The sequence below is a fragment of the Carlito syrichta genome, unplaced genomic scaffold (genome assembly GCF_000164805.1).
Source record: "Carlito syrichta isolate Samal-C Ts95f unplaced genomic scaffold, Tarsius_syrichta-2.0.1 Scaffold93675, whole genome shotgun sequence".
Classification (NCBI taxonomy): domain Eukaryota; kingdom Metazoa; phylum Chordata; class Mammalia; order Primates; family Tarsiidae; genus Carlito; species Carlito syrichta.
The window spans coordinates 59651-73763 of record NW_007037771.1 but is presented as its reverse complement, the minus strand read 5'-3'; the positions used below and the strand labels follow the sequence as shown (position 1 = coordinate 73763).

At 52.4% G+C, this 14113-nt stretch overlaps 1 protein-coding gene across 1 annotated transcript in view; it reads right to left on the bottom strand.

The window, feature by feature from the left end:
• Nucleotides 1–5502, bottom strand: part of CUNH19orf81 (chromosome unknown C19orf81 homolog) — a 12527-nt gene extending 7025 nt beyond the window's left edge. The window contains exon 1 of the mRNA XM_008061044.1: nucleotides 5436–5502. Coding sequence (XP_008059235.1) covers nucleotides 5436–5502 — 67 coding nt within the window. The remainder of the gene's footprint in view (nucleotides 1–5435) is intronic.
• Between the last annotated feature and the right edge of the window lie 8611 nt (nucleotides 5503–14113).

Sequence of the window (14113 nt, the reverse complement as noted above, 5' to 3'; positions counted from 1 at the left end):
TTTTGAGTTGGAGTCTCACTCAGTCACCCAGACTGGAGTGCAGTGGCCACTCCCGGCCACCGCAGCCTCGACCTGCTGGGCTCCAGCAATCCCTCCGCTCAGCCTTCCAAGTAGCTGGAACCACAGCTCGCGCTACCACGCCCAGCTCAGTTTTATTTATTGTAGAGACAAGGTCTCGCCAAGTTGCCCAGGCGGGTCTTGAACCCGCGGGCTCAGGCAATACACTCACCTCAGCCTCCCAAAGCGCAGGATTACAGGCTGAGCCACCGAGCCCAGCTCCTGCTAATGTCTTAAGTCTGTCCAGGCATCATCATCCTCTCCACCTGCTGCATTCCAGGAACACTGCTTTTTCTGTGTCTTGTTTGTTTAATTTTAGAGATAGGGTCTTGCTCTGTCACCAAGGCTTGAGTGCAGTGGTGCAGTGATAGCTCACTGCAGCCTCAACCTCCTGGACTCAGGCGATACTTCCACCTCAACCTCCTGAGTAGCTAGAACTACAAATGCATGCCACCACACCCAGCTAATTTTTTGATTTTTTGTAGAGACGAGGTCTCGCTATGTTGCCCAGGCTGGTCTCAAACTCCTGATCTCAAGCGATCCTCCCACCTCAGCCTCCCAAAGTGCTGGGATTATAGGTATAAGCCACTGCACCCAGCCAAAAAAAGCTTTTTAAAGTATAAATGTTAGAATAAGTACTTATTGAATAATTGAGTAAATACAACAATTTCAAACTTTTTTTTTTGAATCAGAGTTTCACTTTGTGGCTCAGGCTAGAGTGCAGTGGCACGCTCATGGCCACTGCATCCTCAATCTGCTGGGCTCAGGCAATCCTTCCACCTCAGCCTTCCAAGTAGCTGGAACTACAGGTGTGTGCCACCTGCCTAAATTTTTGTTTTATTGTAGAGGCGAGGTCTCGTCAAGTTGTCCAGGTTGGTCTCAAGTCCCTAGGCTGAGGCAATCCTCTCACCTCAGCCTCCCAAAGTGCTGGGATGACAGGCATGAGCCACCACCCCTGACTAATCCCAAACTTTTTAGTGGACATCTCAGAAGCCCCCTGAGTGTCTTGGAGGAAACTGGGGCCTAGAGCCCCTGGTGTTCCAGAAACCACAGTGAGAAGGAAGTTCATCATTGTAAAGAGCCATATGTGTTTCGGCGGAGGTGTTTCCAGGAAGAGGTAAAGCCTAACCTAGAGGCAATCAGGGAAAGCTCCCTAGAGGAGGTGTTGTCTACAGTGAAACCTAAGCATAAGAAGGGGTTTGCTAAATAAAGAGGCGACATTCTCTTTGACCCCAAGACTAATGAGTGTGTATTGCAATCGTAGGTTATTAATTATTTGCGAAGCGGCATGTTCCATGTCTGCCCTTCCTGCGTGAGGGCAGGCTGGGCCATCTCATCCATTAGGCACCACCAGCAAGATGCTGGGGACCCATGGGCTTTCTAATGGCCTGTGCTGAACTTTGCAGTCCGACCAACTAAAAATGTCGTTCAGTACAAAACACCACAAGAAGAACAGCAGAGTTGAAATGAACAAAGGTTGGTCTGCAGGACCGGCAAAATGGTCAACTCCATTCCACTCAACTTTTCTGGAGCAATATACAAGTTTGTTTTTGTTTGTGTTTTCCAGTCGGGGGTCTTACTCTGTCACCTGGCTGGAGTGCAGTGGCACCATCACAGCTCACTGCAGCCTTGACCTCCTGGGTTCAGGCAATCCTCCCACCTCAGCCTCCCAAGTAGCTGGGACTACAGGTGCACACCATCACACCTGGCTAGTTTTTTTATTTTTTATTTTTTTTGTAGAGATGAGGTCTTGCTATGTTGCCCAGGCTGGTTATGAACTCCTGGGCTCCTCGGCCTCCCAAATTGCTGGGATGATAGGCTTGAGCCATCACACCTGGTCTGGAGCTATACATGAACATATTTATCAGTGGGTGCCTCAGTCTAGATTTCAGATGGTGTGGGGTAGGGTCCCCAAGAAAGTTGCCTTCTAAGGCATGAAGAAGACCCAGAGGGCAGAGAAATGATGTCTGTTTTGCCACCGGTGCATTTGCTACGCTTTCCATGACTCTCATCACAGAGTAGGTACTTCCATCATACACCCAGAGAGGGGACCCCCCTGCTGGTCACAGCTTTCTTATGCTATTTGAGGAGGGTCCACTCCTCACCATGTGACTGAGGGGAGGCGCATGCATCCTCAGTTCCCCCGGGGATACCCATCCAGTCTTAAGAAGCGCCTCCCAGCCCTTGCTGTTCAGAAAAACCTTCTGGCAATGACTCCAAAAATACAGATGCTGGCCGGCGGGTGGCTCACACCTGTAATCCCAGTACCTTGGGAGGCCGAGGTGAGAGGATGGCTGGACCCCAGCAGTTGGGAGACCAGCCTGGGCAACATGATGAAACAGACTCTGTGGGAAATAAGAGATTAAGTTCCAACCTGAACTTAGTGTAGCATCACATGATGGTAGCAAGCCCGAAAGGAAATGCAAATATCTTACCCCAAATACATGTCCTTGGTGTGTTTTGAAATAGCCCTGCAAAGCCGTCTTTTTTGTTTGTTTGTTTGTTTGGTTTTTTTTTTTTTTGAGTCGGAGTCTCACTCTGTCACCCAGGCTGGAGCACAGTGGCATGCTCATGGCCACTGCAGCCTCGACCTGCTGGGCCTGGGCGATCCTTCCACCTGAGCTTTCCAAGTAACTGGAACTACAGGCATGTGCCACCATACCCGGCTAACTTTTTGATTTATTGTAGAGACGAGGTCTTGCCAAGTTGCCAGACTGGTCTCAAACCCCTGGGCTCAAGCAATCCTCTCACCCCCCCTCCCAAAGTGCTGGGATTACAGGCATGAGCCACCGCGCCCAGCTAACTTTTTGAATGTTTTTTTTTTTTTTTTTCCAAAGATGGGGTCTTGCTATGTTGCCCAAACTGGTCTTGAGTTCCTGGGTTCAAGTGATTCTCCCACCTCAGTCTCTCAAAGTGCTGGAATTACAGGTGTGAGCCACCATGCCCAGCCTAGAGCCTGAAATCTTAACTTCATTGTCTCCTGTTACTCCTATGTCCCTGCCCCAACCTTTATTTTTTTTGAGTTGTTGTCTCACTGTGTTGCCCAGGCTGGAGTGCAGTGGCACACTCACGGCCTCCGCAGCCTTGACCTGCTGGGCTCAGGTGATCCTTCCACCTCAGCCTTCCAAGAAGCTAGAACTACAGGTGCATGCCACCACACCTGGGTAATTTTTTGATTTATTGTAGAGATGAGGTCTCCTTATTGCCCAGGCTGGTCTTGAACCCCTGGGCTCAGGCAACCCTTTCACCTCCACCTCCCAAATTGCTGGGATTACAGGTTTGGCCACTGCATTCAGCTCAAAGCTGTCTTTTGTGGGGAAATATTTGCGCCTGTGGAAAATCCCTGTGAACGCGGCCAGATCCTTCCCCTGGCGGGCCTTTCGGGGTCCAAGAAGGATTAACTGAGAGTCTGATACCTTCAAAGTCTGAATGCAAGACATTTGCCATCTCTCTAAGGGCTGCCACCCATGAGGCTTTATCTAGTTAATAAGAAACTTGGTCTCCACAACCGCCTTATCTGAGGTCAGACATTCCTTTCTTGTGATTTCAGGTCTTTAGACTATAGCTTCACTTTCTCAACCAATTGTCAACTAAAGAAGCTCTAAAACCCATTCATAAGTTATACGCTCCCCCCTTCGAGATGTCCCGACTTTCCAGGCTGAACCAATGTAAACCCTGCACGTATTGATTTATGTTTTACTCACAACTTCTGTCTCCCTGGAAGGTATAAAACCAAGCTGTAACCCAACCACCTTGGGCACTTGTTCTCAGGGCCTCTTGGGACTGTACCTCAGGCCATGGTCACTCAAATTTGGCTCAGAATAAAGCTCTTTAAATATTGTACACAGTTTGGCTTTTCTTTCTTTCTGTCTCTTTCTTTTTTTTGAGTCAGAGTCTCACTCTGTTGCCCAGGCTGGAGTGCAGTGGCATGCTCATGGCCACTGCAGCCTCGACCTGCAGGGCTTAGGTGATCTTTCCGTCTCAGCCTTCCAAGTAGCTGGAACCACAGGCATGCACCGCCATGCCTGACTAATTTTTTGATTTGTTGTGGAAACAAGTTGCCCAGGCTGGTCTCACACCCCTAGACTCAGGCAATCCTCTCGCCTCGGCCTCCCAAAGTGCATTACAGGCTTGAGCCACTGCACCCGGCCACAGTTTAGCTTTTCATCGACAGTCCCCTTCCTTTTTCCAGGGGTTGAAGTGGAGTTGAGCAGGTCACTGAGTACTGCCCAATGAGATGTGAAGAGAGTTCACTTGGGGGCTCTGAGAATGAAGACCTTTGGGGGTGATGCCTGGAACCATGGCAGCCACCTTGTGATCATGAGGTAAGCAAGTTGGTGTGCAAAGGTGACATCTCCCAGACCCAAAAGCTAGGAGCGAGAAAGCAACTGGGTCCTCGATGACATCATTGAGCTGCTGACTCAAACAGCCCTCTCCTCTCCCCACACATACACACTTCCAGGTTCCTTTTGGGGTGAGATAATTACCTTCTTACCCTGTACACCAAGTTCAGTTTTCTATTCCCTGCAGCCACATGCATCCCCGCCATGATATGACTCCACAAATGTTGAATGAGTGAATGAATGAATGAATGAATGAACGGACGGTCCTAAAGCACAGAGTGCAGTGAGGAAGTGCTGGCATAGGAGCTCGAAGTTGGCAGCAGGGGTCAGGCCAGGCAGGGCCTCAAATGCCAGGTGGAGGGGCTGGGACTCCATCCCGGGAGGGACGGGAAACCGGGCAGGGCTGCGAGCAAGTGGCAGTCAGGGTCAGTGCTGGAAGTCAGGAAGCCCCCCTGGGAGCCGTGGGGGACACAGGATGGAGGGGAGAAGCTGGCAACCAGGGAAGAGGTGAGAGGAGAGGGTCCACGTGGAAGAGACACCTGAGTGGAAGGGACGGGCAGAGAGTCAGCGCAGGAGCATGGGGGACTCTGGGAGGGGACTGCGAGGGGCGAAGGGACGGCACCCGAGGTCTGGTCCGGTGCCTGGGCTGGCGTTGGGGCCGTGTGAAAGCAAAAACCAGGAGGCGGGACAGCAGCTGTGCGGGAAGGTGGCGAGCTCAGCGTGGGACACGAGGAAGAGTGAGAGCATCCAGGGGAAGAATGGCCTCCCAGGAGAGGCTAGGCCCCAGAGGCTCATGGGAAGTGTAGTTCTGGGCTCAGACCATTGGCTGAGGGACGGCAGAGGCTCATGGGAAATGTAGTTGGAGGTCCCAGAGGCCGCTGTCCAGGGACTGGTGAATCGGGGGTCTGGGGTGGCTCTCACTTGGGAATGCGAGTGACTCACCTAAGGCCCCACGGTGAGCCAGCACTGCCTCCCACGCATGCCTGGATGAAGGCCCTGCCCCCACCTCCCCTTCCTCCCCGCGGGGCTCAGTACCTGCCTCCCTGTGCAAGCTGGGGCTGCCCGTGGTGTGGGGGCACAGGGCCTCCCCGTCTGGCTGCATCCTGGGAAGGCGGGTGGGGGACGTCTCAGCAGGGCAGGAGGCGAGGCTCTGACTGGGCCACCTGCCCCAGCTCCTTCCTGCCGCTGCCCCCTCCTCGAGCTCCTCTCTGAAGCCCCCAGGAAAAAATCCAGAGGAGCCCGAAGGCTGACACCACGTGGGAATCCGGGTTCCCCTGACCTCAGGGCCTCCCCGGCTGCCGCGGTCTCTTCTTTCCCACTGTCCACTTCCTGCCTTCCCCTCCTCCTCTCCCCGAGGGTCTGTCTCCCCACACCCCTCCCTCCACCTCTCTTCCCTGCTCTCTCCCCGTCCCTGTGGCCCCTGCCCTCCCGCCCGCTCTCCCCATCTCTCCTCCGCTCTCCTGCCCGACTTCTCTGCCCTCTTCCCCCCCGCTTCCCGCCCCCTGCCAGCCTCCGTCTTCCCAGTCTCCCTCAGTTTCCCTGGCGTCGCCCCAGGCCCCCGTCGCTCCCTCTCTTCATGGCTTCCTGCCCGTCTCGAGCCCTGTCACCCTCCCTCTGTCGTCCCACCTCGGTCCCCACCGGCTCCCCGGTCTCCGTGCTCCATCTCCCTCCTCTCATAGCTGCCTCTGCCCCCCTCCTGAGCCCCTGCCCCTCTGTCATCCCCTTTCTGTTCCCACTTGCCCACGGCTCATCCCTGCCGGCCCACAGGAGCTGGCTAGACACGGGTGAGACTCCAACAGAAACTGATTCTCTACGGGGGAGGGGAAGGCGGGTTGGGGGCATGGTTGCCAGGAGACCTCCAGAGGGTGGGGGAGGGGCTGGGGGCAGTCACCTGGGTCTGAGGGAGGAGGGGCTGAGGTCTGATCTGGTCTGGGGGAGGAGGGGCTGGGAGTTGGCCTCCTAAGTCTGTGGGCACCTGGGCCTAAAAGTCCTAGAGAGTGATGGCTCCTAGCCATGAAGTTACCTTTCGGCATCCCTTTCTCTGTGTATGCAGAGCTCTGAGCAAGAGCTGTGGGAGAGGAAGCTGGTGCTGTCCTTAGTTCTTCCATCTGTCCTCCCAGTTTTTGTTTCTCTCCCTTTCTCTCTGCATCCCAGATGGTCTCTGCCTCGACTTCTCTTATTCCTGCTTGCTAAGCATCAGTTCCCCACTCTCTAGACACTCTTGATTTCCTCAGTGATTTGTTCAGGGACAAGCTCAAGAATCAACCAAGGCTACAGAGGCAATTGGGCTTTGAAAAGAGGACTTTCCATTGAGGTTGTTAGACAGGTTGAAGCCCAGATTGGAGCTGCCGGGGGCCACCACATCACCATGCTGGGGGATAACCTGCCAGAGATCAAAGACAACACAAGGGACGCAGAGTCCAGGGATGCAGACAGTCAGGTCTGAGTCAGAGTCCAGAGATGCAGACAGAGGTGCTGATTGAGGCACCCAGATCCAGCTGTGCCTGAAGCTCTCCTCCATCCAATACATTTCCCCTTGTGTTTAGGTTGATTTGATTTGTGCTTCTGTCTTTGGCTTTTTTTTTTTTTGAGTTGGAGTCTCACTCTGTTACCCAGACTGGAGTGCAGTGGCACGTTCTCGGCCACTGCAGCTGTAACCTGCTGGGCTCTGACGATCCTTCCACCTCAGCCTTCCAAGTAGCTGGAACTACAGGTGCGCGCTACCACGCCTGGGTAATTTTTGATTTATTGTAGAGATGAGGTCTCACCAAGTTGCCCAGGCGGGTCTCGAACCCGCAGGCTCAGGCATTCCACTCACCTCAGCCTCCCAAAGGCGTGGGATTATAGGCTGAGTCACCGAGCCCCGGCCTGTCTTTGGCTATTAAAACAATCCAGGCTTAAAGCATCTCACTTGGTTCTTTGGTGGCTTTTACCCCTTGCCTGCATCTCCACACCTTTCTGTCCTCTAAAACTGCCCCTCTCCATTTCCACTGGTGATTAGATCTCAGTAGGACAGGGATGTCTTTGGCTTCCATGGCCACAGCACACCTAGCCCCACAGTCCAGGGTCCCCGGGGTCTACACCTTCTGCCCCTCGGCTTTCTCTGCTCCTTCCTCTCCTGTCCAGCAGCCACTCAGTTGTCCTCTCCTGCTAGGACTCTTGCCCCGGCCTCCTTGTCCTCTTATGCTCCACTCTCTATCATTCTCTTCCCCACAGGCGAGGCTCCCGAGGGGTCTTCTGCACAGAGCTGACCCGCCCCATGCCTGCTCACAGCCCTCCCATGGCTCCCCAGTGCCCTTGGACAACTTTCTGGCCCCTGAACTGGGCTGAAAGACCCATATGACCTCGTCCTCTGCCACTTCACCCCTCCAGGCATCCACCAGCGCCTTTCATTCATTCTTTCATTTACCCCTCCCACCCACCCCACCCCATTCTTGTCTCCACCCTTTCCAAGCGCTGTGCCTTCTGCCTGGGAAACTCTGCCAACCTCCCCTTTTCCCCCTGACCCAAATTCCCTCATCTTTTTTTTCTTTGAGTGGGAGTCTCACTTGGTCTCCCAGACTGGAGTGCGATGGCACGCTCACGACCACCGCAGCCTTGACTTGCTGGGCTCAGGTGATCTTTCCGCCTCAGCCTTCAAAGTGGCTGGAACCACAGGTGTGCACCACCACACCTAGCTAATTTTTTGATTTATTGTAGAGGTAAGGTCTCACCAAGTTGCCCAGGTTGGTCAAGAACCCATGGGCTCAGGCCATCCTCTCGCCTCCACCTCCCAAAGTACTGATAGGACAGGCAGGAACTACTGCACTCACCTCATCTTTTAATAAGACCCACACATGCCCCCTCCTTCAGGAAGGTTTCTCTGACTCAGTCTCCTACCAGTTATGTTTTCTGTCTCCTCCCACTGCACGTTCTCTAATTGCTCCTTTTCTGGACCTCTAAGCACTGTCCCCACATCTGTCTTGCTCAGGAACTTGTTCCCTGACTCATCTCTGTCTCCCCATCATCACCTACACAGGGCCGGGCATCTGGGAAGCTCAGGACATGTGCATTGAATGAATAAACGATTGGCTGGTTCTCTCTATTTCTGTGACCCACATTCAGCAGCCCCTGACCACATCTTCCCTGTCCCTCCTTGTCCTCACGAGGCCACATTGAATGCATACAAGAGCATGGGCTCTGCGGTCCAACAGACCAGCATCAAATGCCGCTCCCAGGCTGTGCAGGTTTGGGCAAATGTCTAGCACTCTCTGAGCCTTCCTCAGTGCTGCCCTCAACGCCTGTTGGTGCTGACACAAGAAGACAGCTCCCCCCAACCCTAGCCAGAAACAAGTTGAGAGTCATTCCTTCTCCCAGTTCTCTGTCCCTGCATCTAGGTTGGGCTGCCTCTTCTGGAACTCTCTCTGTGGGTGTCTGTCTCTCCTTCTCTGTATCTCTGTTTCTCTCTGTCTCTCTTCTTCCCTCTGGGGTCTGGGCTGGGTTTGGGCCGCTGTGTCTCCATCTCTGTGCCTCCATTGCCCTCTGCATCTTAACCTTTCTTCCCCTCTCTCAGCCTTTCTCTGGGCCCCCCTCCTCTCTCCAGGTCTGAATTTGAATTTCTGCCTCACACGTCTCTGTCTTTCTGTGTCTCTGTCTCTTGCTCTCTGCATCTCTACACCTTTCTGTGAGTCTCTGTGTCTCCATCCCTCTCTCCCTCTCTGTGTGCCTGTCTCTGTCTCCATCACTCTGTCAATGTCCCCATCTCCCTGTGTCTCTGTGTCCACATCTCTCTCTCTTCTTGCCGGTCTCTCTGTCCTTGCCCCCACCTGTCTCCCTCTACCACTCACTCCATCTCTCCAGGCCATTCCTGTCCCACTTCCTGGCCTGCTCCCAGCCTATGATACACATCCCTGAATCGGCATTTTCCTCCAGTTCCAGAAATAAAGTCAGTGCCACAGTGGCGATGGCGTTGGTTGTAGCCCTGGTTGGAGGGTCTGCCTTCTTGCCTCCCTGTCCACACAGCCCCTGGCCAGCTCGGTCTGTCTCTTATCTCAGCGTTGGCTCTCTCTTCTCAGAGGGGCACCAGGAGAACAAGGGAATATGTGTTTACACAATGTGTGCCTGCCTCCAGATGTGTGTCTGTGTCTGCTTCCAGGCACATTTGTGTATTTGTGTGTGAATCTGTAGATGTTTGTGAAAATCCATTCATTTGCTCACTCACTCACCCATCCCTACAGCAACTTCTCCAACATTCATCCATCCGTTCTCCATCCAGCTGTTCATCCATCCATCCAATCATTCATCCAGTCACCCATCTACTCATCCATCTATCCATCCTTCATCCAACCATCCACTGAGTCAGCAAATCATCCATCCATCCATCCATCCATCCATCCATCCATCCATCCATCCATTTTTACAACATTCATCAACCCACCCTCCGTCCAATCATCTACCCCAGCATTCATCCATCCATCCAACCATCCAGTCATTCATTCATCTAACTATCCACGTATTCATTCATCCATTCCTTCATCTAGTTCTTCAGCATCCATCCTCCAACATCCATCCGCTCATCCATCCATCCATGCAACCATTCATTCATCCATCCATCCTTTCATCTATTTCTTGAACATCCATCCACCTATCCATCAAACTATCCACTTATCCACCATTCCTCCGTCTATTGCTCCACCATCCATCCATCCTTCAGTCCATCCACCCATCCTCTCTCCAACCATCCATCTGTCCATCCACTCATCTATTCATCCATCCACCCAGCTGTCCACTCATCCATCCATCCATCCTTTCATCTATTTCTACAACATTCATCAACACACCCTCCACCCGGTGATCCACCCCAGCATTCATCCATCCATCCAACCATCCCTTCCCCTAACTATCCACTTATCCATTCACCCATTCCTTCATCTGTTCCTTCAACATGCATCCCTCCAACATCCATCCAGCCCTTCATGTATTTCTCCAACACTCATCCATCTACCCATCCATCCATCTAACTATCCACTTCTCCACCCAACCAGTTCTTCATCTACCATCCATCGATCCATTTGTCCATCCATCCGTCCTCTCTCCAGCCATTCATCTATCCATCCACTCATCTATTCATCCATCCACCCCACTGTCTACTTATCCATCCATCCCCTCATCTATTTCTACATTCATCAACCCACCCTCACCCAATCATCCACCCCACCATTCAAACATCCATCCAACCATCCAGTCATTCATTCATCTAACTGTGCACTTATCTATTCATGTACTCCTTATCTATTCCTCCAACATGCATCCCTCCAACATCCATCCATCCCTTCATCTATTTCTCCGACATTCATCCATCCAACTGTCCTCTTCTCCACCCATCCATTCCTCCTTTTATTGTTCCGCCATTCGTCCTCTCTCCAACCGTCCATCTGTCCATCCACTCATCTATTCATCCATCCACCCAGCTGTCCACTCATCCATCTATCCATCCCCCCATCTATTCCTCCAACATTCATTCATCCACTCACCAATCATTTATTCCCTGTCCATCCAACCATTCACTCATCCATCCTTCCACCCATTCCTTCATCTGTCCCTCAGTAGCCGTCTAGCCATCCACCCATCCATCAACACATCTACATATCCATGTATCCCTCCATTTATCCATCCACTTGTTTATTCAATCATTCAACCAGCCAGTATTGATTGAGTGTCAACCAGGCACCAGGCACTGTGTGAGGCAGCTGGGACATACCCGTGACCAAAACAAAGTGCTACCCCCATGGAGTCTGTATGCTCCACAGTCCTCAGGAGTTCTGTCTCTGACTCCACCACTCTGTCAATAAGTGGTTGGACCTAGAGTCCTGGGTCCAGGATAAGAGGAATTGGGGTCCCCAACTTCCAAGTCTGAGAGAAGGGGATCAGAGGACGGGGCCCCCTGGACTCTGATTGAATACAGTCAGTACACTTGTTTATTGTGCTAGACTCCCTCCTGCGCCCAAGCCTTACACCTGCTTTTCCTTCTCCTGGGAGCAGTTCCCCTGCCCTCCCCATCTCCACCTGGCTTATGCCAACTCACCCTTCCGGGCTCAGCTCAGAAGTCACTTGCTCAGGAAGGAAGCCTTCCTTGACCTCTCTCCAACACAGCGCACAGGACGCTCCTCCTAGCATTGATCCTAGCATGTGCAGACATTTGATAATTATCTGTCTCTTCCACTAGACCACAAGCTCTCCCCAGGCTGACATTCTTGTCTGTTTTGGTCCTGGCTGAATCCCTGATGCCTAGAAGAATGCCCAGCGCACAGTAGGTGCTCAGAAAGTATTTATCAAGTGACTGCCTGAATGGAACTGAATGAATGTGAAGTTCAATGTATAATCTCTGTCTCCTGGCTTCCTACCCTGTGATCTTGACATTATTCTATGCTTCCAGCGATGATGACACACAATGTCTTCAAATGTCCTAGATGCAAACACTATAGTGACTAAAGCCCCAGCTCTAAACTCAGACCTGGGTGGTTTTTGGTCTCCACTCTGATGCTTCCCAGATGTGTGACTTTCAACTACCCTTCCTCTCCCCGAGCCTCAATTTCCTCCCTTGTCAAATGAAGTCAAAGTTTAAATGAGCGGCCAGGTGCAGTGGCTTATGCTTGTAATTCCAGCATTTTGGGAGGCTGAGGCGGGAGGATCGCTTTAGTCCAGGAGTTTGAGATCAGCCTGGGCAGCATAGTGAGACCTCGACTCTACTAAAAATCCAGAAATTAACCGGGCGTGGTGGTGAGCGCCTATAGTCCCAGCTTCCCCAGGAGGCTGAGGTGGGAGGGCAGCCTGAGTCCAGGAGGCCAAGGCTATGGTGAGCCATGATTGTGCCACTGCACTCCAGCCTGGGTGACAGAGTGAGACCCCAACTCAAAAAAAAAAAAAAGTTTAAACAAGCAAATACATGTAATTTGTAGTTATGACAACACTAAGCACTAACCATTTTTCCTAAGCACCTTCTGTGAGTTTAATTTAGTCTTCAAAATAACTCAATGAGATGGAATCTGATTTTTAAAATTATTGTTATCCTCACTTACAGAGAGGGAAACTGAGGCATGGAGAATATAAGTAATCCATCCAAGGCTGAAGGACTGTAGAACTGGGGCTTGAATTCTGGCACTCTGTCCAAAGCACACTGACCATCAGTGCTCTCCAGCTGCCTGGGCAGCCTTGGAATCCAAGTGTCTCTTTGGAAACGTGTCACTGCAGCCTGGCAGGCCCATCTGCATACACATTTCAGTGTGTGCACACCACATGTCTCTCCCTGTGGCTTGGGGCTGCCCTGGGCAGGCCCAGCTGGGTGCGGGAGTCTGGCTTCGAGAGTGGGCCTCGGGGCCCGCGTGCACCGGTCTGTTGGTAGAAACCGTGCACGCCTCCCTGGGTACCAATGCAAGTCCATCTGGGGGAATACAAAAAGCCCTGAGGATGGGACACTAGGTGAGCCCAGGAGGCATTTCTGGGAGAGTCTCTGGAGGAGGATGATTGCAAGGTATATACCTAGGGAGAAATTCAGGGGGGCAATCTAGTTAAAGGGGGTCTTAGGATACTTGCTTTTTTTTTTTTTTTTTTTTTTTATTGGGAGCTCACTCTGTTGCCCAGGCTGGAGTGCAGTGGCATGATCACAGCACACACAGGACTCATTGAGGCCTTGACCTCCTGGGCTCAGGCTATCCTTCTGCTGGGATCTGCAGCCATGCACCACCACGCCCAGCCAATGTTTTTATTTTTTATTTTTATTTTTTGTAGAAATGAGGTCTCGCTATGTTGCCCAGGCTGGTCTCAAACTCCTGGGCCCAAGCGATCCTCCCGCCTCAGCCTCCCAAAGTGCTGGGATGATGGGCCTGAGCCACCACAACTGGTCAAAGGAGACTTGTCTCAAAGTTTGGACTTGCATTTGGAGAGGAAACAAGTGGTTTTCTACTTAGGGGTTATATTTATCTGGATGTTACTGGTTGGAGATCAGCACTGAGGGAGATTTGGCCTCCAAGCCACCTCTCTGGGCTCCAGCTGTGGCTGTGTAGATCTGGACCTTACCCAAGGGATTGACCCTCCCTGGGTCTTAGTAGTCTCCTCTGTGAAATGGGAATAACATCATCGCACCCAGCTCATAGGGCCAAATGAAGATTAAATGAGAAAATGCTTTTATAGTAAGTGGCGGTTACAATTCATTGCTATTAATATACCAGAAACTGTTACTTGCTGCTTTTAAGAAATAGTCATTAAGCACCTACTTGGTGCTAATGCTTTTTCTACACTGACTGGGCTTTCCAACTATGGATCCCTTAAGAAACGGGTTTATTGTCTCTATGTTGCTGATGAGGAAACTGGGACTCAGAGCAAGAGGGTAGGATGCGCAGGCCGGAACTGGCCCGGGCAGGATTCGAACCCAGGTGCCTGCTGGCGCCTCTGCCACCACCATCCCTCAGAGCTGCTCAGATGATTGGGCCTGGAGTCCTGGGTCGTGGGGAAGAGGGGCCTGGGGTCCCAGACTTCTGCGTCTGAGAGAAGAGGGGCGGAGAACCGGCCTCCCGGACCCCGCGGGGCAGCGCGTCGGGACCCCAGACCTCCGATGGGGACGCGCCCTGGGTTGCCGACGCCTTGGTCTCGGGGAGACCTCCCTCCTCCCAGGCTGCGGCCGAGAGATTTCGGCTTTCTGGCCTCGGGTTCGGAGGGGAGGAGGGAGGGGGTGCAGG